The 23,705-nt window shown below is 40.0% G+C and overlaps 1 protein-coding gene across 2 annotated transcripts; it reads right to left on the reverse strand.

Moving 5' to 3' along the window:
- Nucleotides 1-177: 177 nt before the first annotated feature.
- On the reverse strand, nt 178-23,705 carry LOC107585040 (homeobox protein Hox-B3a-like). Of its 2 annotated transcripts, XM_016271872.1 has the most exons (4): nt 23,646-23,705; nt 9,767-9,833; nt 3,345-3,936; nt 178-2,390 (listed from the first exon to the last, which is right to left on the reverse strand). In XM_016271872.1, the coding sequence occupies exons 3-4, from the start codon at nt 3,826-3,828 to the stop codon at nt 1,630-1,632; spliced, it is 1,245 nt and encodes a 414-aa protein (XP_016127358.1). In that variant the 5' UTR covers nt 3,829-3,936; nt 9,767-9,833; nt 23,646-23,705; the 3' UTR covers nt 178-1,629. The 2 variants fall into 2 exon arrangements, with proteins under 2 accessions (XP_016127358.1, XP_016127359.1); XM_016271873.1 differs by lacking the exons at nt 9,767-9,833; nt 23,646-23,705 and adding an exon at nt 6,609-6,661.

The following is a 23,705-nucleotide window of genomic DNA, read 5'->3' on the forward strand; positions in this document are numbered from 1 at the left end:
TTCTTCTTTAAACTTGAGATTATTTGTATTCATTTGTTTTAATTCCATAACCAGTAAGAAAAGTGTTCGACGATTTTATTGGACTCCCTTCACGTGACCATTGCAGGCGCGGCCTCCAGGGCTCTTTCACAGGCCTTGAGGAACCCCTACCCCCACCCCCTTCAGTCTTTGCCTGTATATTCGTTTGAGTCTGTTTGGTAAACTCATGAACTTCTAGAGTGGAAATGAATAACATAACATTTTATTAAAGAATTGTTCAACAACCAACTCTTAACAAGGAAATAAAAGTAGTTACAAAGGACAAATGAAGTTCTCAAACTGTTTCGCTATATTTCGTCTAAATCTCGACTATGCGGGAACGGTTTGATTCCGTTCTTGCGCCCCCTGTATAAATCAAGACATTATTTATACAAGGATAGCATAAACCTACATATCTCTAAAATACAAGAACTAAAAATTAATTTGTTACAATGACAAGAACACAGCGTCTTTTTTATAACAGGTAGATACTAAAAAAGTACATTTTTATCGATATAAATACATGGGGATAAATAATACAAAAAAGAAAGTATTTAAACTGGCTATAACAAATAAATATATATTTATGAATGTTCACTTGAACACACTTAGCGAAAGACGCTGATTGAAGGTCTTCCGATTCAAAATAAGATTTACTTTTCTTCCTCACCCATTAAATGTAAACTCTAAGTGCAACTCAATGATGCCCAGACGAGAGCGCATTAGGCGTAAACAAAGACGTCTGCGCCGTAGCTTGGTTTCCCGGACATGCATTTTTGTTCAAATATACCCTGTTTCCACGTTAAGTCAAGAAATGAGAAAATGTGGGCCTTTCTTATTAGTTTGGACTAATGTAGGCGAACCCAAAGATTGGGAAAGATAAAGAACTGGGGAAGGAGTATGAGGGAGAGGGAGGGGCAGCGAGTTGAGAACGAGGAAATGAACTTTAATTTACTAGTATTCTCAACTCTTTTCTTTTACCCTGTCAAAGCCATAACAAAATTCTATTCACTTCTCATTAATAGTGATAGGTAGCATAGTGTAAAACGGACTTAAAAGAGATGAATATCTTGATCACCGTGTCTTGCTAAAGACAAGGTGCCAGTCTACTGCTGTTTTGGGAACAAGTTAATAAAAAAATCGACTGGTTTTTTGAGACGTTTAAAAAAAGAGGTATGTGAAATAAGGGTGGTGGACGAAAACAATCCAGTGGTTTTCTTGCACCAGTAAGTTTAAATGTAAGCTATACCGTACCGCCCTCCAAAGTGTGAGGAATGCAGCGATAATGCTGAAGAAGTACACAAACATTTAGGATGATATAATGAGGTCATACAGCTAGACAGTCTATTCCTTGGCGTAAACTAGCCACTGTTCATGAAGTGTGTCATTTTAAAGGGGTATTTAGACCTATGGATACTAAATTCAGGTATGTTCACGTATGAATGGAAGGACAACATTGACACAAACCGGTGCTCTAGTCATGGCAAGAAACCACTGGATCATCTTTTTCAACCCCATTGCATCGCCCCATGGGTTAGTCTGTTTCGTCTTGTCTTCCTTTCGTTTTTTTCTTTATTTTTCCTGTTTTTTGTTTTTTTTTGTCCAAACCTGCTACAGATGAGTCAACTTGGGTGCTTCTTGGATTCTACCCTGAGAAGGATGGTGTGCAGACAGATCCGTGTATGTCGGATGTGGGTCACACGGTCCATGGTGCTGGTTCGCCGGCATCTGTGTGGCACCGTTGTAGTCCATGCTTGCCGACTGGTGGTGTGGTAGGTGATTGAGGCCATACATAGAAGGCCCAGTGGCAGGCATGGCATCAACATAGCTACCTCCCACATACACGGGGCTACCCTGCATGTTTGGTGTCCCATAGGTGCCACTGTTACCCTGTAGCCCGTGTGGGTCATAATCCGGTGCAGTGTTTCCATACTTCTGTTGGGGGGGGCAACCTTTCATTGGGTTCTGATAGGCTGTTGACATGGCGTATGCATTTTGATGGGGCTTGTTAAAAGATGGTGGGGAGGGAGCATCATAACTGCCCATTGAGTGCATAGAGTTCATGAAACCAGCTGAGGACTGCATTGGGAGAGGTGGGCTTCCTGTGGGGGACGGCCCCCCTGAGGACGAGCCGATGCCTTTCAACTTTTGATCCTTCTTGTACTTCATCCGCCTGTTCTGGAACCAAATCTTGATCTGCCGCTCGCTAAGGTTGAGCAGATTGGCCATCTCCACGCGCCTCGGCCGACACAGGTATCGGTTAAAGTGAAACTCTTTCTCGAGCTCCACCAGCTGAGCGCTGGTGTAAGCAGTGCGTGCTCTCTTGGAAGCTGCAGAACCCGGAGGGCTTTTCTCACCACCGCTGCTCTCCGCTGGGGTGAGAATGAAATAAAACATAATTACTCCACACGGAAATTGAATGCATCGTTCCCACTAATAAAGCCGGCCATGAAAAACTTATCCCCCTGATATTGGTTGTCAACACTTCATAACTTTGGCATTTATTAAGAGACGCATGCCCTAACATTGACCTTGTGTATGTAAATCATATTACAACTAAAGCCCAGGGCCAGATTCATACTGTGCACTAGGCAACGGTGTGTTTGCTACATGGTTTGTCTTTTGAATGGTTTACAGGGAGGATTAAGACGATAGAAACCTCTACATGCAGATTCAGAGGCTTGTGGGATAAATCTTCTGTTATCTGGACACGATAATTATGTATGACAAGTGATGTGGCATTGCTGCTATCTAAAATCTGAACAATAATCCTTGTGTACTGATTTTTTTTTAAATCTTCTGATGCTTTCATAGTCAGAAATATTCAGAGTGTGTAATCATATAATCATCACAAATTCTGAGAATTATTTTGGTTGTACAATACATTGAAATAGACCGGCCTGTCCCCTTGTTAAACATCCAATCGCTAAAAAATATTGAAAACATATTAAATGAGCATGGTCTGATTTAGTCCCACCCCCATTGTATCCCATTTCAAGCTTATAATGTTGGCCAACATCTGTCTCGGTCGAGAAGAGAAGAGAAGAGAAGAGAAGAGAAGAGAAGAGAAGAGAAGAGAAGAGAAGAGAAGAGAAGAGAAGAGAAGAGAAGAGAAGAGAAGAGAAGAGAAGAGAAGAGAAGAGAAGAGAAGAGAAGAGAAGAGAAGAGAAGAGAAGAGAAGAGAAGAGAAGAGAAGAGAAGAGAAGAGAAGAGAAGAGAAGAGAAGAGAAGAGAAGAGAAGAGAAGAGAAGAGAAGAGAAGAGAAGAGAAGAGAAGAGAAGAGAAGAGAAGAGAAGAGAAGAGAAGAGTGGGTTTGGCAAACACACCGTTAGCTGAGCTTGCACTAGGGGAGCTGTTTTTTTGCTTGGTGTTCTGACGTGACTCCTTCATCCAAGGAAATATATGCTTCGCGAGAGCAGGGTTTGGGGCCAGAGAGGATGACTTGGATGACGATTTGGCCGTGCCCCCACTGCCGGCCCCGCCGCTGCCGCCTGGCTGCTGGGTGGCATTTGAGGCAGCAACGTTTACAGCGTTCTGAGGAGGGGAAACCTGGGGGGGTGGGTGGTGTTCCGGTGGCAGACTGGGCCGCATGCAGCTGCCATTAAGCTCTTTCGTCTTGGCATGCTGAGGCTGTGGGGGTGCGCTGGTGCCGAGCGACTGTAGGGAGCATGCAGACCTTTGGTAGTCACCCTCAAGATGCACTGAGTTCTGGAAGGCTGGTGCCGGGGCATCATAGCTAAAACCGTTTGCCCCCTGGTACGAGTATCCTCCGAAAAGTGTCGAGTTGTCGTAGTAGGTCGTTTTCTGCATTTCCAAAAATCAAGTTACCGGCTACCAGGGTCCTGACGACCTTCTGGAAGAACATTGGCACTAGATGTCACGTGACGGTCTCTTTCCAATGGCCTCTTGGAAGCTGACCTGAAAGGTTATAAGAGGCACATAATAAGAGGGGTGCGAGGTAAATCCATCTTACTGCACTGAAAGACGCCATGACCCCCCCCCCCCCACTTTCTCTCTTGTGCACATCCTAACAAACCACACATAAGGGTTAGAACTGGAAGACTACATTTCATCAAAATTGTTTCATAAATTTTTTGTTTCTATTGCATGTTATTTAAATTGCACTTTTTATTACAGATGTATCATGCTTCTGTCCCTTAAATAAATGTTTTGTGTTGTGGTTGTTGTTATTTCTGATATGCAAGTATAAATAAATAAATTCTCTCCTATTATAAAATGTTGATGTTAGAAATCACTGGCCAAGATCATTGCTGAGCTAGGGCTCCATTCTGAGCTTCTGATATTGTGTAAACATTTCATATATATATATCATTTTTTTCAATTAAAACAGGATTGAATACACAATAAAAGACAGCACAGCGTTATTAAAAGAGAAAACAAATATGGACAATACAGGCGAGCTCTGCGGACATATGAGAGCTCTTGCTTCCGACACAAAGGCCATCTTTGGAGGGCTTTCTCCAGTTACAAACAAACGTATTTGGGCAACATTAAAACCTGACAAACCGGCATTGTGTTTCTTTAACTTTGTTGCTGGTCTTTATGAACGCATAGGGAAAGCTTCACCGGAAGCTTCGGTTGGTGTTATTCATAATGGTCGCTGGACCGAAATAGACAAATCCAGCCCTTTAAAAAGCTCAAGACCTCGCAGCTTGGCTCTGGGGTTGCTAAGAGGACCGGGCGAAATCGATCACTCAAACACTTACAGGCACCTGGCATTTATTCTCACTCACTGCCTGGGTAGTAAATGTTATTAAAAAAGACTAAGGGAAAGCCAAGAGATTGCGTAAGATGTTTTAGGAGGACTACTGTGGCTTTTGTTTTAACAGATACTTGCAAGTTCACTTCACAGTGGGCAATATACTTTTTCTAATTATGCCGTGTCCTTCCTCCATAGCTACAATTTTAATTTAAAATTAGTTATGTGTATATTACCATAAATGCTACATATATGTACTAGAATGACGGGAAGACTAAATTGGTATTTTAATGCTGTGTTATATTTCGATGGGTACATACACATGCATGACATGCACAAATGTAACGAAGGCCTGTTTTACATAAACTCTGTTTAACGTATTATGCTTGTTTATTAATTTAATTATTTGCTTTTGTTGCGAAAATCAAATACAAAAAAAGACAAAAATGTTAATTTGATCAAATAAAACATTATACTGGTTTATAAGTATATCTATCTATCTATCTATCTATCTATCTAATAATAATAATAATAATAATAATAATAATAACAATAGCAGTAAAGTGTTCCACAAAATAGCATATGTGGTTTTGAAATATTATCAGAATTAATCATCCTGACATTAGATTGTTCTAAAACAATATGTGTATTTTTTTCTTTTGTTTGTTTAAAAACAAAAGGAAAAGCGTCTGAAATATGCCATGACATTTTGAACCAACATTATAAGCTTCGTGGATCATAAATACATTATTGTAGAAGCTCAACTCGTAAAGAAAAAAAAATCCTTTGTTAACATGAACTGATAGTCGGTGAATTTGTCTTTCTCGAAAAGATCATTCTTTCTGATTATAAAATGTACTTCATTATATATATCTAATCCTACAATTAATATTCTATTATTTAGAAATAAATATGTAAATATTGAGGAGAGGTTTGTGTTTCTGTTGTATAAAGCGTAAATATGAGCTACAGCTTTTGGACATCGACTCCGTCTCAACACGTCACAAATGTCGGTCATTTATCTTCGAAGAGGACGGCCGGAATCCTAATCATTTACTCTAAGGAATTGTTCAGGGGAGAGACAGGGGAGAGGAAGAGGGGGGTATAAAAACAGGCATAATAGATATGAAATCATATCGCAGTTCCATTAAATGGAACACGTAATGCCTTGGCCCTCTTGTTACGGTAACACAATAACCAACTTTTCTGTAGATCCAAACCTAACACAATTACGGAGTCGAGAGCGGACGTAGTAGGAGCAGGACCAACCCAAACGTCAACAAAAACAACATAGCATTGCTTGGGCGCCTCTTTGCTATTCGAAAATAAGTTACCTGATATTTATGTAAATTTCTAAAGGATAGCTTACATATAAACCCCCAAAAATATAGTAAGTAAATATTTCGATTAGAGACACCTACAGTCTTTGCATTCGGAAAGAATAGGCCTTGAACGTGCAAATTCAATATCAAATGAAAACACACGTTGGTGCCAATCGAAGCATTTGCTGAAATCGTTCAAATCATTTGAATATTTCATACCGACGTTTAACCACCGCATTTTTTTGCTCGCGTAAAAACGCCAACTCAGTCTTGAAAAATGAAACGCACGCTTTTCTACCAAAGCCATATATGAAAACAAACATCCCCCAGAAATGATTTCCTTTGTTATGTAACAAAGCCAAAATTAGACTAGATAACACAATCTGGGGTGCATTTATTCAGAGGTAGCGAAAGAAAGCTCCAGCATCAATGGAAGCTTAAAGCATTGTGAACTCTTCTTGAACCGCGTTTGGAGTCATACGGTCATAAATCACTAGGACACACATACCGCCATTCACAAACCGATAGCCTATTTCAGACCAGCTTACCTTAGCCTCTGACGAGAGACACTCGGGCAGGCATCATATTTTCCACATTCGGCCACGCTGCAATCAATAAAAAGCCCAAAGCTCATACCAGTTTCGATATTCCAGCCAGACAGCGCGCGTCAAACGCCGGGTATCTCGAGCACGGCTGCCCCGCGCCAGAGTGCGGGCGCTGCTGGACGATTCCCCTCGGCTCGCGAAAGGGGGAGACGGTCTAGCATGAAAGATCTGAGGTATGCGAGGGGGCTGCAAAAGGACAGGCAGCACTGCTCCTGGCCGCCCTGTCGACTGGTACGCCCTGCTCGCAGATAACAATGGCCTCAGATTTCGCCTTCAATCTCCCCTCGCCTTTTCCTCACGGCGCAAAATTGAACATCATAATCCGAGGTGGGCTCCCGACTCGCCGTAACATCTCCCCGTCTCATGTCGGGGCCCGGGGTCTGCTGGTATTATTTGCTCGTCTTTGCTAGGTTATTGTATGTAGTCAACACCAGGCCTTTCCAGCTATTGGAAATAACGGAGCAGGCTGGATGTGAGAGGCGCAAGCGTTAATCCCCATCAAACAGCGTCACCAGTGAAAACTTATGCTAATTGCAGGCGCTCGGGACAAGATAAGTGTCTATAACGGAAGCTGAAGAGTTTTTTTTTCCCGAGTCTCTTTCACTTGTGTGGTTTAACTATTATGCTGTAGTAACATTGTTTAATGGGCAAATATAGCAGAGAGGACCCATTTTTCTCTCCCTCTCTTACGCTACCGGTGTATATTAAATTACCAGGAAGTACGTTCTCAGCGCTGGCTTGCCTCTAGCTTGAGGCAGAAACAACATTCTATCTGTATTGTTAATATTTCATCACATCCCTGCCAACACACCCAACTAGTATAATAACTTATGCGCAAAATATAAAAACCAATGAGGTGGGGGTTTAAGAACAAGAGAACAGACAACAGGCGGACTTGAGACCTGAGGGAGGGGTGTGAAAGCAAATCACCAAAAAGAAAAAAGAAAGATTTTTTTTTAATATTAAGAAGCTCTGTGGAGTCCTGGTCACACAAGTTCTGCGAGTATCATGGATGGCGCGTGCACGTAAAAAGAGAGTTTCTTCTGTTTTTACTGTAGGCTACTAAAAGGACAAAAATATCAACATATTCTTTAAGGATGGAGGACAGAACGGAAAAACGCGAAAAGGAAACGAGGAAGAAAGCCGGCGCGGGAGCAAAATGGGAAAAGGGGGGGGGGGGGGGACAACACCACGAAGGTGTTCAAGAGATATTGCTACTTCTCTCTCCTTAAGCCAAACACCACGTCTCCCTCTCTCTCTTACTCTCTCTCTCTCTCTCTATTTTTATTATTCAGGACACTACCCCCGTCGTTTATGGCTACGTAAGATTTATGACTTCCACCATACACAGGCAGCTGTAAACAGGCAACTTTAAAAAGATGCATTTCTTCTAGGTGCTTGAATAGAGAGCATCACCAACGGTGTGGGAGGAAGGCACAAGGCAAAAATGTAGGTGTCTGCAACTTTTTACTAAACGGCATTGTTCCTTATTTTGCAACCTTTGCTAAAAGGATCCAATGGGGAGCCACTTAAAAGGGCACTAATTAACTAACACGTGGGCTGAGGCAACGAAATGCAGAAAACACAATTTCTAGTCTTCCATTTCGCCATCTTTCAGCTGTGATATAAACATTTACAAACTGTTATTTTCAGACAGTGGGTCGAATTTTACAGTTCGGATTATGGCATGCTGGTTTTCATGGACTGGGAATCATATTGGTAATTTTCAAAAAGGACAGCATATTGAGCTGCGCGGTGATGGATGTTACATTTATCTTTCTTTTCCAATGGAATAGCAAAAAAAAAAAAAAAAACACCACAGCCTTGGTGCATTATTTCCATGGATGTACATCTCGAGAAACCACAAACAAAACTATACTTCGGGACATTCTATCCTACTTCACGCGGATCCCTGGATACTCCTTTTTTAAATTAAAATGAATGAGTTCGATTAAAAAGATTTTAAGTCTAATGTATGTCTGTGTTGAAACAGGACATTAAATAATTATTAAAATTGTATAGATTATACAGATTACGTTTTCTACGCAGCTGTATGGAGTATTTTAGTTTGTGCAACGTCATTTATGCATTTCCACAAAATTCCATTTTTTTTTAAGAACAGTGATGAAAAGAAAAAAAAAGTTTTCGCGTTTTGCATTGTCAATTACAATTAGTATTACATGAACAATTTAAACAGGAAATCGTGTTACGTTAATACGACATTTTGTCTTTAAAAAAATTGGCATTAATGGATGTTATTTATATATATTTTTCAGATTTTTGTGCCCCTGAAATTAATATATGGCATACAACAACACAACAAATAGCTCCAGTAGCCTTTTGGCAAAACAATTAATGAGCTGCTGTTAATGTTATTGTTTGGATGTTTATTTACATGGCAAAAACATGTTGTGAATGTTATTTTAGTGTGGGACCTACTGCGAGTTGCGAGTCACCGTTTGCTTAGCAATTATTTAAGGTGTCAGGCAATTTTTCAAAGACTCTGCAAATAAATGTTACGCATGAGCAGCCCCAAAAAATGAAAAAAAAAAAAGTACGTAATCACCATCCAAATCACTATACTGCTATACCACTGCAATGCAGATTTCATAGACTGTCTCAATTAAGCATGAACTGTTTTTTTTCCTAATGGCAACATTCTTTGTATACATTTCAAAAACAATGTGGATGCAGCACACACGAGATGCGCATCTATAAATACAGCATATTGCATAGAGGCCTGTACATTTTTTATGAATTTTTTTCCCCCAGTATGCAAAGGTATAATTGCCATCAAAATTAGGTTCATTATATGTAATCAAACATGCATTTGTATGGAACTGTATTACATGCTATTGCAACTAAAAATTCTGATGTTGCATTGTATGAAAATGTCTTTGAAATTAAAACATTTTAATAAAGCATGCGAATTTTCAAATGTGTTTTATTATTTGAATCAGTAAAAATATAAATTCAGATTTCATAATAATACCAATGTTTAAAAAAATTGAAATGTAAAAAAAAGAAAATAATCTCTTCCCAAAACACATAACCAAAGGGTATAAATCACTGTCAAACGCAAAAAAGATTGAATCACTTACCGAGATATTGTCCTTTATCACTTCTAGATTTTATGCAAGGATACAACTTCTTGATAACGAGAAGGAACTGTAAGTAGAGGGACAGAAAAGGGAGAGATCCAATCAAAACGGGGTCGCCAAAAATCCAATAGAGAACATCAGACCTCATGTAGAGAAATTGACCTCGGAGACAATTTGATGGTTGGCCACTGTTGACCGACATGTTAACCTTAAATTATGTTCGGGAATACAGAGATAAATTCGAGGCCAACGAAAATATTTACGCTGTATCCCAAAGTCCCTTACTTCTATTGATTTTCAACATGTATTGAATTAAGTATGATATTTCTAATCATTTAAAACAGAACCTTTGGCCTTCCTAACGGATTTACTGACAGCAGGAAGGGTAATTTGAAAATCCAAATCATGGATATTCAAACTCTTATTCAAACTGAAAATATACAGATGAATAAAGGAATAAACGTGATACTGAAAATCTGTAGTTAAATTGCATTTCTTCGTCAGTGTTTGACAACATAACAAGCTCTCCTGGCCTTGTGAAAAAGAATGGCCTACTTTTCTGTTCTGCAATATTTAATAATTTATAGTTACATAACATCCCCAGACAATTAATAAACAGATAATGACATAACAACAACAACAATAATAATAATAGCTTAATAATAGCAATAGTAGTTATAATAATAATAATAAAATAACATTAAACGTTTAAAATACAATCATCATCTAAATCATACAAATTACGAAACAGGTTGAAAATGCTTAAATATAACATGCAACGTTCGGCGAACATTGAGAAAATCATGAAGCGCGAGCCCCACCATTCTGGTATAAAATCCGCCCATAAACTTGATAAACACAGTCCTTAATCCAAACGGGTGCCCTGGAGGACCGAAAATGGATATATACAGTAGGCGATGGTCTGAACAGAAATGGAATGATATGGCCTTGCTGGTATGCATAGCAGCGCTTATTAAAAGTGGAATAAAAACGTTGGACGGTTTCGTTCGCCGGCTCGTGACAGCTACCCCAAACACATAAATCAAAACGAGGATTCCCCCGACCTCCCCGACTCTGCGGCCTACAGCGCTATAAAGTTATTTATTGCATCCCCGCACTTACGCACGCCGTTGGCTCGATTCCATTCCCAGCACCCGGGCCCGTTTCTACCGCTGTCCGGGTATTTTTGGGTCGATTCGTCCCCGGTAACACGCCAGCGACCCGCAGCCTTGCTGGACTAACCTAAAGTTACCTATAAAGTGAATGGTGCTCGTGCCCCAGCAAGCAGGAACGCTGCTGCTCTCAGAACAAAGGGAGGAGGCAGCTCCTAGCCAGAAGAGCTGATGAGCCAATTTTTAGTGAGTAAAATGGAAGCGAAAGCAACCAGAGAGAAACGGCTTAGCCGAACCAGCCTCTCCTCTATTACACGGAAAGCGTTCCAGTAGCGTATAATTATTGTTCAGGCTATCGAAGGGTCGAAAGGAAACAACAACCGGATTCACGTGCGCTCAATACTGCGGGCTCTGCAACAAAGGGCTCCTGCATCATTTATATAAATGCATATTAAGTGGATGCACGGGCAGTGGGAGATTGTGTTCGTTTTGTCAGACCGTTTAAATATAGTAAAGCTACTTTTGCATTGCATAGTTCACACTGTGAACTCTTGTCTACTCACTTACAAACCAGTTATATTTTCAACTTTATTATCCCTCTCAACCTCGGATATTGCATCACCTCTCTGCATGGTCGTAGCCATCTGTAATATAGTTCTTCGTTTCAAAAATATGCATGCAACACGTAAGTCCGAACATGGGAGAGAGAGAAAAACACGCGAAACTAAAAGAGGCGCGCGGCTTGGCTTTGACAGATTGGCACTGGGTTTGCAGCTTGACCTTTCCGCGGAGGTGCGATAACTCACCAGATTAATGATCAATCAGAGGTACTTTGGAATCCCCTTGTAATGTCTTATATTTATGCATTAATCTCCCGTCCTGTACGTCCACAGGCTCTTGAGAAGCACGTATGGCACCTTCTGGAAGTCAGCGCAAAGCCGACCTCATCCCATTTGTTGTGTAATTTACCAGGCGGTTGTGAACTGGCGAGTTAGTAGTGACTGTGCGATACCTCAAGGGCCCTCTTCCCAAATCCAAAATAATGCCCTGAATCCCTCGTTCACGTGACACGCATGCGTCAGAATGTCTTTTTAAAGTCTATAGTCTAATAAATCCCAAAAAGAACAACAACAAAAAAACATGCATTTTCATTTAGAGTCCGCAATTAGTGACTTCTGCCTCGTTTTTCTTGAGTGCCACCCAGCAAAAAACACTGACATCGCCTTCCCATCACAGAAATGGTGAGCTTTCATCAAGTCCGTTCGTTGGATTCCAGTGCTTTGAAAAGTAATGAGCTCGAACACTTAGCATACCCAAATGCCGAGAGAGGAGGCTGTTTTAAGCTGGGAGCGGCTAGCTATGTCTTCTTTTCTCTTGCAGTCTGGCGGATGACATCCAACTTTCAACACCACAGACTTTAGTGTGAGGCCGCTGGATAAGTTAGGCCTTCTGTGGCCAATCTTTAAACGATTACAGGCGTTTCTGCTCTCTCAGGCTGTGTGAATGGGCAGGGGGCTTGGTTTCTGACACCCACGCATATAGCATCAACTTAAGATTTCTGGTTCGCCTTTCTGACCCGTGCGCATTGGTCACAACAAAGACGCGCACCGGGAAGAACTTTTTCTCATATGCGAATTAATCTTTATTTATTGTTTAGGAGTGGGGTCAGGTGGTTTTCTTTGTGTAAATGTTATGTTTGTACTACTTAATGATATATTGTGTAATTGACCCGGTGTAAAGCTTAACCTTGATTAAGATATCGTCCAAGTGGACTTACTGGTAAGGCTAACTAAACGAAACGAATATTATGTATTACTGCGCAACGCCCTGTAACCCTCCTTGCTCTAATAGTACTCATTCAGATGGTCTTATATAAAAAGTGAAACTTTCAGCTTTTTGACCACAAAGTTAATTTTTAAGGACCATCTGTGCATAGGGTGGATAATGTTTAACTTTTTTTGAATGAAGACACTGACTGAGGAAGAGACAGGGTCTTTGGGTCAACCAAGGCCCATGCCCCCAGGGTCCCCAAAACTGCCAACTTCACAAATCTGACAAATGAGAAGAGAAAATAAAATTGCACCCTTTTAGAAGAGAAACAGTTGCAGTTGGATCTGGTTTTAAATTTAAGAGTAAAAGATAAGTTAAATCAGTCGTTGAATGATCTTTTTTTGGTCGCCGTTTAAATACGCGCTTACGTAAATTGCATAACTCCACACACCATTGCAGTATTGGTGCCCATGAAAATCACAGACTGTTATAATTATGACAGCAATAAACTATTCAGACTTGGGGGGAAAAAATATATACATAAAAAAAGCTTTATGACCTATTGACAGTCACACTGTACTTTAAATTGCTCTCTCTAACTGGTCCTCTCTCTGTACTGTCAGTGATTTATTATAAAATCAATTAAATTATATCCACTTAGACTTTTGTGGTTTTATTCAGACCTGTACACTAGTTCACGGAAACCGCTGGTCACGATTTCTGTTTTGGGCAAACGACCACCAAGACAACAACAAAACCAAAAGTACTTAGAGAAGAGATTTTTCAAAATGTGTCAAAGCGCGCAGATTGACTCAGAAGGCTGTTTTCTGAGCTTGTAGTACCTTTTGGTGCATATGTCTGCAAGTAACAATGTACTTTTCACTTGTTTGATGTCAAACATTTGTGTCAGAACCTTTAAGTGATTTATAGTCAAAGTTTGTTGACATTTAATTATATTATTTATTTGTCCCTATAATATAAAAGCCATTTTCCCGTCTTCTATCATTAAAAAGGACAAATAATATAATATATAATAAACGAAAGAGTTGCATTTTACAAGAGATATTTTTTAAAAGATAATTTTTTGTAGTCTCCTAAATCAATTAATTATAATCGCATTAATTAATTTATATACACACACACACACACACACAAAAACACACACACATATATATATATATATATTTGTATTAAAATTTATGAAAATCACTACACGGTTTGGCGATTGTAAACTGTGCACACGTTATTCGAGCTAAGCTAATTTATTGGCTTATATATTTATTTATTTATTTATTTTCTTTCTTTAAAAAGTCCACGTTTAAACGACCAAGGAGCTGGGAACACAGAGGAGATATTATGTTTCAATATAGCCGTCTACCTTGAGGCCAACATTTGAATTATTAGCCGCTCCTCAATTCCTTTGACAGCTTGCGTCTACTGTAGGTTTTAGGGACACCAGTCGTTTTACAAGCAGTAAAATTGAAAAATAATAACAATTATTACTACAGGTATTGGGATACCTGTGGCGCGTTCAGTGGAGAGCAAAACAAAGGTCGAAATTAGAAGCTGTTAGTAGAATAAGCAGTCCTCTGTTTAGGTCATAAATCTGTCGTCTTTTTACACTTTCAGGCCTCTGCGCGAATCTCCACACTTTTCCAATCAATGAGCATTTGAGAAATTAGGCTAACTCATGAGGAAACTTATGAGGTATAACGTCGATTTAAAAAAAAGTTTAAAAAATGCAGAACTACAGGCTAAGAAAAGCAGTGAGGTATGTGGGGAATGAGCCAACTTGTAGCCCTCATCGGTTACCAGTTTAAAGCAAGTGTCTCCGGTTGTTAGAAAACAAAGAAAAAAGTTTTCGAAGTCGGGCACACCCAGGGATGACTCTAGGTCACACAACGGATAATTAATGACTTGTCGGCAGAAGAGCTCGGGACACAAGGAAGAGTCCAGGCATGCGGCATCATTCGAAGCTTGCAAATCTTACCTGACATCCAGCACTCCTCCCGATCTCTCCGCCGAAGATGGGTATTTGTTTTTGGAATATTTACGCAAAACGACGGAACCGATTGACTGCCCTGCAAGGATTTTTTTATAGGTGTATATAAATGGTTGCTCGATGCGAGAAGGTAAAGTTTTATAGCTTCCTTATCGATTTAAACGTTTGCATAAAACAAAATGAGTCTATTTTGTGGATCAAAGCGTTCATAGGCGCGCTGGGAACTGTTAATGCGCGCGCACTCCAGGCGTCCACAACCCCAATACTCCGGGAGCTCGTTTTTCCTTCAGCCGAACCCCAGGCTCTGAGTCTTGGCGTGTGACTGCTCTGGAGCACCACTCACCAGCAGGCAAAAGATTCCACCTCTAGCCTCAAGCTGTCTGCTTGCCTCTCGCTGCTTGCGCGGAGCAGGGTGGATTGACACGGTGAACTAGTGAACCAGTGGACAGACAGGACACACAGGGTGGAGAAGCCAACGGGGTTCGTTTGTCCAATAGGGGACTGCACGGCTACGGGGCCAACACATGGGCCATATGGTTATTGCAACCTGCAGGCTTCGGCAAGGGCGAACACGGTCAACCTCATTCCGATAATTGTTCCCTTCCCTGTCGACATCCAACACGTTTCTTGTCTCCTTTTTTTCATTTTAAGGGAATGATGCCAAATTCCAATAAATAGCTAAAGCGCGATGCTTACGCTTTCTCGAGTTTACAAAAATAATCTTGCGCAGTCTTTCATGTGGTAGCTTCAGTCGGTTTTGTTTTGCTAGCTTTGCCCTAATGCATGTTGCCTGCATTCAATAGCCTTACACTGCAAACCTTCAAGTCACTGCACTTGGCGTTCGTTCTTCGATGCTTTTGTGTGCTAGTTTGTACACTACCCACGCAGAGATAGCAGAAAACAACAGGCGCGTGCTCTCACACACACCGAGCAGACATAGACGGAAGTTCAATTATAACTATTTAAAAGTGTGATGATAGTATCCATGCTATTCTTAGCCACCGCATAAAAAGGCAGACGCTGGCTCGAACATTTCCGGCTGAATTCTCTTATCGCGCTCCTCAAATGGATGAAAATCCAGTATGTAGCCACTGGATAGCGTTTCTCTGCTCATTTTTCATGTGCTTTCAATCGTTGCTCTGTGTAGACCGTTATGAATAAGAGAGAGGTTTGATATTGATTTATTTCCAAATGGGTAATTATTCGTGCATTAGGAGACAGGGGAAACACCTGGAAAACTCACCTAAGCTAACTTAAAAGAAATCGTAGCTACATACAACTGCTACTGCTGGCCCAATTAAAATTACAAATCCAATGAAAGACAAAGGGGCTACAAGATTCCGTATGGAACCAAAAACATGATTCCATTCAGTCACCATGCTTAGTGATAGATGAGTATTTGCTATGATTGTTGAGCGATTGTTTAGTGATAGCGAAAACACAACTATAATCGTTGAACATCCAACTATGATCGTTTAGTGGTATGTCGTTTAGACGACATTTATTTTATGTGTTTATTTACTGCAAATACATTCCACAGAAAACGGGGTGCGTTTTCTAATTTAGCCATGCCGAAATATTTTTATTATTATTATTATTATACATTTGAGTTGTATTGCGTTTATGTCTGCTCTGTCAAGTGTGGGAATGTTTGCTTTAAATTAGTCAAAATGATAGAAGGTTTAAAGATTAAATTGCGAAACGGCAGCTTAGTTTATACATCGCTCCATCTTGTTAGTGTACATTTGGATGCAATAAGAGGACAATATGGCCGACATCCAATCCAAAGCCTAAGGAATCTTGCTAGTGATGAACTATCGGAATACTGTCTGATAAAAAGAAAAAAGGCCAACAAGCATCTCCAGTCATCTATACAGGCCTATCCATTTCATAGAATTATCTAAACGCAAAATAAATTGATGTACAATTATCTGGGTTTGCTTTCTTTATGGGCATTTAAATAGTTTTACTCCACGATTTTAATGCTGATACTTACATTACTCGTAATTTGTACGACTGGCATACTAAGATTTAAAACGTAACAATTATACATGTAATATTTTAATAATTATTTAATAAACATAAGGTTTATATTTAATTTTTAATTTTATTAAATTGTTATTTAATCTATATCACTAACTTGTGTGATAAACCTAATTGTATAACTACACATGAACAACTATTTTTTTTCTGCATAGAAATAGGGACTCTTAATGTCTATCCAAACTGACTGGCATTTTGAATCATTTATTCAACCTCTGCTGTCACTAAACACGTGAAATCAGATATGAGATCCGCCTGGCGAGTCCCTGCACGAAAAAATGTCCCATCTTTTCGCCCCCTGCGCATCCTCCAAAATGAGCTCGGATATTGTTTTTGACACAGCGCCCGGCAACAAGGAGCGCTGCTGGAATTATACATTTTGAACGTGCTTGCCATGCCGGTGTGCCCATTAATATTTGATAGGAGCCAAGGAGTTATTCTAATTTTGCTACACAAAGGTTTGTATTTCCCATGTGGAGAGGAGGGGAATAAAACAATGGCAATGCTATAAAGCAAAAGGTTGTTGTTGATGTTGTTATTATTACTATTATGATTATGATGATGATGATTATTATTATTCCTGCTGTTCATTTATTGCTGTTAACAGTAACAATATCAGTTATAGTTTTATTTTTACCTTAAACCCATAGATTACAATAAGTGCATGTTTTTATATTTGTGTGAATAAAATAATAAAGATCGATTAACCTCTTTGTTTGTGGTCGTCTTCTGCATGTGCATTGCACAGTTATTGCCATCTCTACGAAATAACATTAGTAATAAACAAGATTTACTACAGGTAAAGTCGCTCACTTGACAAGCCTCCTCCTCGTTCGCAGATAAGGGGGGGGGGGAATCCAGTTCAAATAGCATGCCAGCCAATGAGGCAGATTTCTGTGCTATCCTTCAGTTTTCACAGTATTGAAATCACTTGTAAGAAAAATAATGGGTTGTAACAATGAAAAGGCTATCAAAGCCTTCTGTACTCAGGCAAATCAAAAAAGCCTACTCTTAAATCAGGCAATATTGTCCCACAAAAAAAAAATGGAATTTGAGGAAAAAATATAATCTTTGTGTCTAAAAGGCTAGTCCGTGACCCTCTTGCTTAAAGGCAATTCAAGCTCTGTCAATGTTCTAGTTCAGAATAAACTAAATCAGTAGCTACCCCTTTCTGCTCAGTAAGTGCTCCAATTAGGTTTTTACACCATGAAGAAAACAGCTGCAGCCCAGGTATGAGACCCCTGGCTATGAGTTTCCTGGCGGGCGCGGACACTTTTATGAGATTTACAAGGCGTCGAGGCGTTCCCGTTTTGCCAAATTTAAACAAATCTTCCCTTAATTGGTAATTGCATATTCAGTAACTGAAGACCTGCAGCTACTTAGCCTTCATATTAGTCGCTGATCCATTGTCGTAAATCGTTCGCGATAATCAACTTGGGGGGCTTAAAGATGAAGGGAGAGGGAAAAAGCGAAGGGTTCGCGGGCCGTTTTCGAAACAGAAAGTCGGCGAGCCTAAACGGTAATCCGGGAATCTCTTCCTCGTTCCCGCATATCGTCGCTCGCCCATCATTTTCAAAGAGAAATGATTTATCGCGCAGACGGCCATAAACAACACAACTCCCTCACAAATACACAATGGCAGCCCCGCTGCCGCTGACACGCATATCACTATAAATCAAGCGAAGTAGCTGGCTGAAAAGACGGTACAGAGAGGGAGAGAGAGAGGGGGACATGCAAAGGAAGGGAGAAAGATGGTTTATGTGGGACGGTGAAGAAAAGAAGAGTAACACGCTGCTTTTCAAAATATATATACATGATATGAATAGATCACGGTGTAATGCTATGACATGTCGCATCACTCCTGTTGGCATCTGAATTTAAACGATGGAATGGGTTTGTGAGACATACATGCATGATGACAAGGGATGGCGAGGATGAGTATTTCTGGACGATATTTACCACAACACCACAAAACAGCAAATAAGGAGTCGGGTAAGCCTGGAACGGTGGCGGCGGTCGAAGTGGCGTTCCCCGTTCCCTCGTATACTCACAAGCTTCACACGGTGAGACGCTCCCCCGTCCAAATTTGTTTCATTGCAGCCTCTGTGAGGGTCTCTGCCTGTGCTTTTTTTTCGCTCCGCTATAGGACTTGTTTTTAAAAGGACAGTTGAATTTCACGTCAGACACTAGGAGACCATGTCTGCGATATTCCTGACGAATACATATCTATTCTGCAACCACTGCATTAATTATTTAATGAATCACGTGACCAGGAGGGGGATGGGGGCACCACGGCTTGCACGCTCGCGGGATTACTATGACCCAACACTCCACAGCTACACTACATGCTGTTCTGTCCTTTTTATTCGTAAAATGAAATTCTTCATACTATTCAGGACAAAGGTAAAGAAAAAAGTTTGTTACGGCACGAGCTTGTATGTGGTAAATGGTAACCTATATGCTATGCATAGATAATTATAATGGGTTCATTTGCGTGCACGTTTTCTATCTTTTATACGCCTAAGTATTTTTATTACAGACATTTTTTTATTAAAATGTTTTTTGTTTACTTATATTAGTTGCGTATTCAGTCATGTTCCTGTGAAATAGCTAACATTTGTGATCAGCGTTTCATATTTCCTTTAGTTTTTTCTACTTTGCGATGATTTCCAAGTCAAAATATTGTCCTTAATATTATATTGATTTCTTGTTTGATTTCTTTGTGACACTACTTTGAATATACATTAAATAATGATAAATAAAAAAGAGACTCTCTCTCTCTCTCTCTCTCTCTCTCTCTGTGAAGAAATTCTTACGATAACAAGCACTCTGATGAATGGCTGTTGGCATTACAACTGATATCACATACCCAATTTTCATCACTGATTCTTTGCCAGCTTATTTAACACTACAACCACGCGTTTATGACATTTTATCGAAATTAAGTCAGTTTAACGGCTCGAACATTTCCAATGCAGAGAGCACCTTTGTAACAAGTTGGTAGTTTTGTAGATGTTTGATTTCGCCCAAATGTATCCACATTCAGGTATCAAGCTGCTATTATTATTTTTTTTTTGAATTATTATTATTATTATTAATATTTTTTGGAGTTCTTAGGCTGTGCAAAGACAGGTAGCATGCGACAGATAAAGGGGAGAAAAATCTCTTTTGGAGACCCTGCCGCGAGCCATAAGCAACAATGGTAGGATGCCCTTCTGCACAGCACTGAGGGAAAAAGCAAACAATAGACCTGGGGCTGAGTCAAAAGAAACGGAGCAGTACAGAGACTTTGAAGGTCAAACAATAGGCTGACTTGCTGTTGTGCTTCCAAGAATTCTAGCAAAGAATCTGCACCGTCTTTTCTATAGCTAATTTAAATCAAAACAGCTCGAAGGAACGAATAAGACGCGCGAGTAAAGTGTAGCCAGCTTCGCAGCAGTTTTTATCAAATGCAATTAGACTATTTGCTAAAGAATGTAAATGCAATAAAGATAAGCTTTATGTGCAACTGAACCTCTGCGATTTTCTTCGCAATAGTGCAATTCAGTCCATGCATTTTCTCATTTGCAAGATAGTTGTGGCGGTGTAAATACAAACAAATACATATAATATATTTGTATTTGTATTTGAACTATATGTGAATTATATCAATGTTAACATTAAGCACCATTGTCTATCAAGATTAAAGCATGTATGTATGTGACTCTGTTGACTGCTTTGTAAGAATACAATTAAATTGTGTGATTCCCAAATGGATAACGATTACACATGGGCTTTTAAAATATGTGACTTTAAGAATGAATCACGATATATTTTTCAGGTTTATTAAAAAATATATATTATAAGGTCTGTATTTCAGTTTTTAATTATTAAAAAATGAAAAACTGGGAGTGCATGCATGCTAGCAATGCTCAAAACAGAAATAAAAAAGTACCCAATAACAAAAATCATTTGAAAGTACAATGCGATTGTTTTGTTCGTGCATGTCTTTAAATTATTTTAGGACAATGGGAATAGAGTTAAACTCCGTATTTCTTTTTGTTTTCTCTTGATTTCTAATCATCTAAGTTCAAACGAAAAACAAACATCTAGAAACCGAATCTTTAAAATAAACGTCCAAAAATGGGATAGGAATTATATTAAAATTCGAGACCTGTCTATTAATATATTCTGTGTCGCCAGCTTTTTACAATGCAAGTAATAAATTACTTGCATATTTCTTTAATAGTGGTAATTTACTAAACGTGCATCAGCAAGATCAACAGTACTGATAATAATCAACATTATTATTATTATTATTATTATTATTATTATTATTATTATTATTAGAAGAAGAAGACGAAAAGAGAGAGCTCAAATTATAAAGAAAAAATCAGTCAATGAATATCCCAGATTTTACAGGCGCTTAAGTAAACAGAACGTTTGGTTAAAGGCTAGGTTTATACAGAGCGGCTGAGATTGATTTACGGCACTGAGCATACTCTCTTTTATTGGGGACTGTAAATCTGTCAAAAGCGGCAGAAGGCGTAGTGCCTTTAAAAAATATATATTCTTTGATGGGGAGACTCGCAGGACAGCTGCTTGTTGAGGTAAACGTGCGTTTTCCATGTGTCAGGTTCGTTTGTTATTAAACTGCAATCAGGGAAAGGATTTAGATTAACCCAAATATTGTTTAAAATGTAGCGTCTTAAAAAAAATATTATTAGCAATAACAATAATTGTATTAATCAAAATAATAATGTATTAGATATTTTCACGTGCTATCAGCGAACCTAATCATTATGACTATAATGTGCAGTAGGAATAACTGCAGCATGCGCGAGCTGTTAGTTGCACATTAAATGAGAAGTCACGTTTTCAGAAGCCAAGAGTAACAAATAAAGCACCTGAATATTCCTCTTTAGTGAGCTCACTCATTACTCTTCGCTATCTCAGGAAATAATGGAATCTGTATCGCAGCAACCATTCAGTTAGTTAAATATTAATATCGAATGAAGAGGAGCCCGGTTGGAGAGATACGGAGAGTTAAAGAACTAAATGTACGCCTAATCTGCATTTTTTGAAAACAAGAGATTAAACATATTTACTAAATAGTTGTAGTAGACCATGTGTAGATGGAGTTCGGTAATAGTACAGTAATATTGATGAAATAGTAGATTAGTTATGCAGCAGAAAAGGGAGGGGTTGCGTTTTGCTGGCAATGTTAACAATGGTGATTTGCCTTACTTAATATGTGTCTCTTTAAAACACACAGATGCGCACGCACACACACACACACACACACACAGGCTCTCAGCCCAGGCCCACAAAGCTGGCGCGCGCGGGCCATATATCTCTGTGACTATGCGGTGCTGACCTCCGCTCCGTGGCTTTTCACAATAATAATTCAGCAATGCGCGAGGGCTATTTGTTTCGCAATTAGCGGCGTGAGCTAAAACAGGCACCACACCATCACATCAGCGTTACAAGGCCAAGCGGCGAGCTTTCCAACAAATCTTGAAGGAGGGAGTAGAACAAGGAGAGCAAGAAGGAGGGGGCTTATATGATACAATGCGAGGCGTTGTCACACAAAATAGCCGTCATATTTCTGGAGCGGAAGACCCTCTTGGCCTCCCTCACAGTGTTACAGCTACTGAAATACATAGAAAGGAAATCGTAAAGTAATCTGGCGGTGTGCATATTACAGGTCTTGACACGCATGGTGACTATTCGGGCCTTTCACAAGCTGCTCAAACCAAAAGACGGGAGAGATGTTTAAGGATGGGTCTTTGCAAGGCCACGGCTGCTGTTGTTTTAAGGGCCCCGATAGTTTACTAGACTGTCTGAGTGAAGAGATAGCACGGTGCCCTCGGGTTACAGTGCCCCGGCCGCGCTGTTATGACAAACTCGCCCTAGGGTTTTGTTGACCATGTAACACGTAGCGCTGTCCTGTCCGCGTCGGGTCAAGGGTTTCAGAAGGGTCAGTCTGGGCCTTCGCAACAGACCTAATCGGTCAGAAAAACGTGTCCTCCAGTTGAACCCATTCTGCCTGCCTGCTGCAAGAATCGATTTTTTTCTGTCATCCCTCAACTTCCCTCAATATCAGTTTCTATATTTTTGTCTTTTTAGCCACGCTTCATGCTACACAGGTTCGCAGAGGGAGGCGAAAGCCGTAAACCAGAACCACTGGCCTTTTCTCCAATACGAACAAAAGATTGATTTGCAGGGGTTAAATGGCGGTGAGCCCGTATCAGAGCACTGGTGCTCATCTAAGCACACAACATGTAACTGAAGCAATTTGCTACAAGTCGTTGTTTTAGGCAAATAGTTGCTCTCGAGACATTCTCTTCGGTGCTTTTCATTCCTGTCTGACCAACAGAGCATCGAATAATTTATTCTCGAAACCGGCCACTTTGCACCTGTGTGCCACCCAAGCTCTCTGATGGAATAAAAATGCGTTTTAGGGTGGGGAAAGACATACACACGTGATATGCAAAATAAATAAAGTGTCATTAACAACAGTCATCAGGGCAGCATGTCATATTCGCAGCTGGGAGACTTAGGTGTCTTACATATTGCATGTGTATGTGGCACATTGCAACTCATGCATATTCACAGTGTTGATATAAGACACACATGCGCGTTCACGCGCACACGAAGGGACAAACAGACGCTCGCTTTTTTTTTCTTTTTTGCACTCCATACTACTTCAGCACCAACACCCACAAATGCACCATGTAACAATGCTACAGATGCGTTAATCCAAGGCGAAAAGGAAAACATGCTACCACTTTAGTTGTGATGGCACACACCTAGAAGTTATCACAAACACACGACAACCGGTTCCCAAAAGCTACCCTTACTGTCAAAGCAACCATAAAACCCGACAAATGTGCCTCTGCTACCCAACTGCGAGAAGGCCATAAAGCAATAAAACACTAAAAGTGCTGCAAATAAAAGAAAAGTACTCTACCTTAAACGCTGCCATCTCTCGTCCTGCGAAGATTCTCACTCGCGCTAACATTTTCAAGAG

Source organism: Sinocyclocheilus grahami, unplaced genomic scaffold (genome assembly GCF_001515645.1).
Source record: "Sinocyclocheilus grahami isolate Dianchi unplaced genomic scaffold, SAMN03320097.WGS_v1.1 scaffold66.1, whole genome shotgun sequence".
NCBI classification, from domain to species: domain Eukaryota; kingdom Metazoa; phylum Chordata; class Actinopteri; order Cypriniformes; family Cyprinidae; genus Sinocyclocheilus; species Sinocyclocheilus grahami.

Coding starts and splice junctions, on each gene's coding strand:
- LOC107585040 (XM_016271872.1), bottom strand. CDS start 3,828: ATGCAGAAAACGACCTACTACGACAACTCGACACTTTTCGGAGGATAC. Junction 2,391..3,344: donor TAGTGCAAGCTCAGCTAACG/GTGTGTTTGCCA, acceptor TTCTCACCCCAG/CGGAGAGCAGCGGTGGTGAG.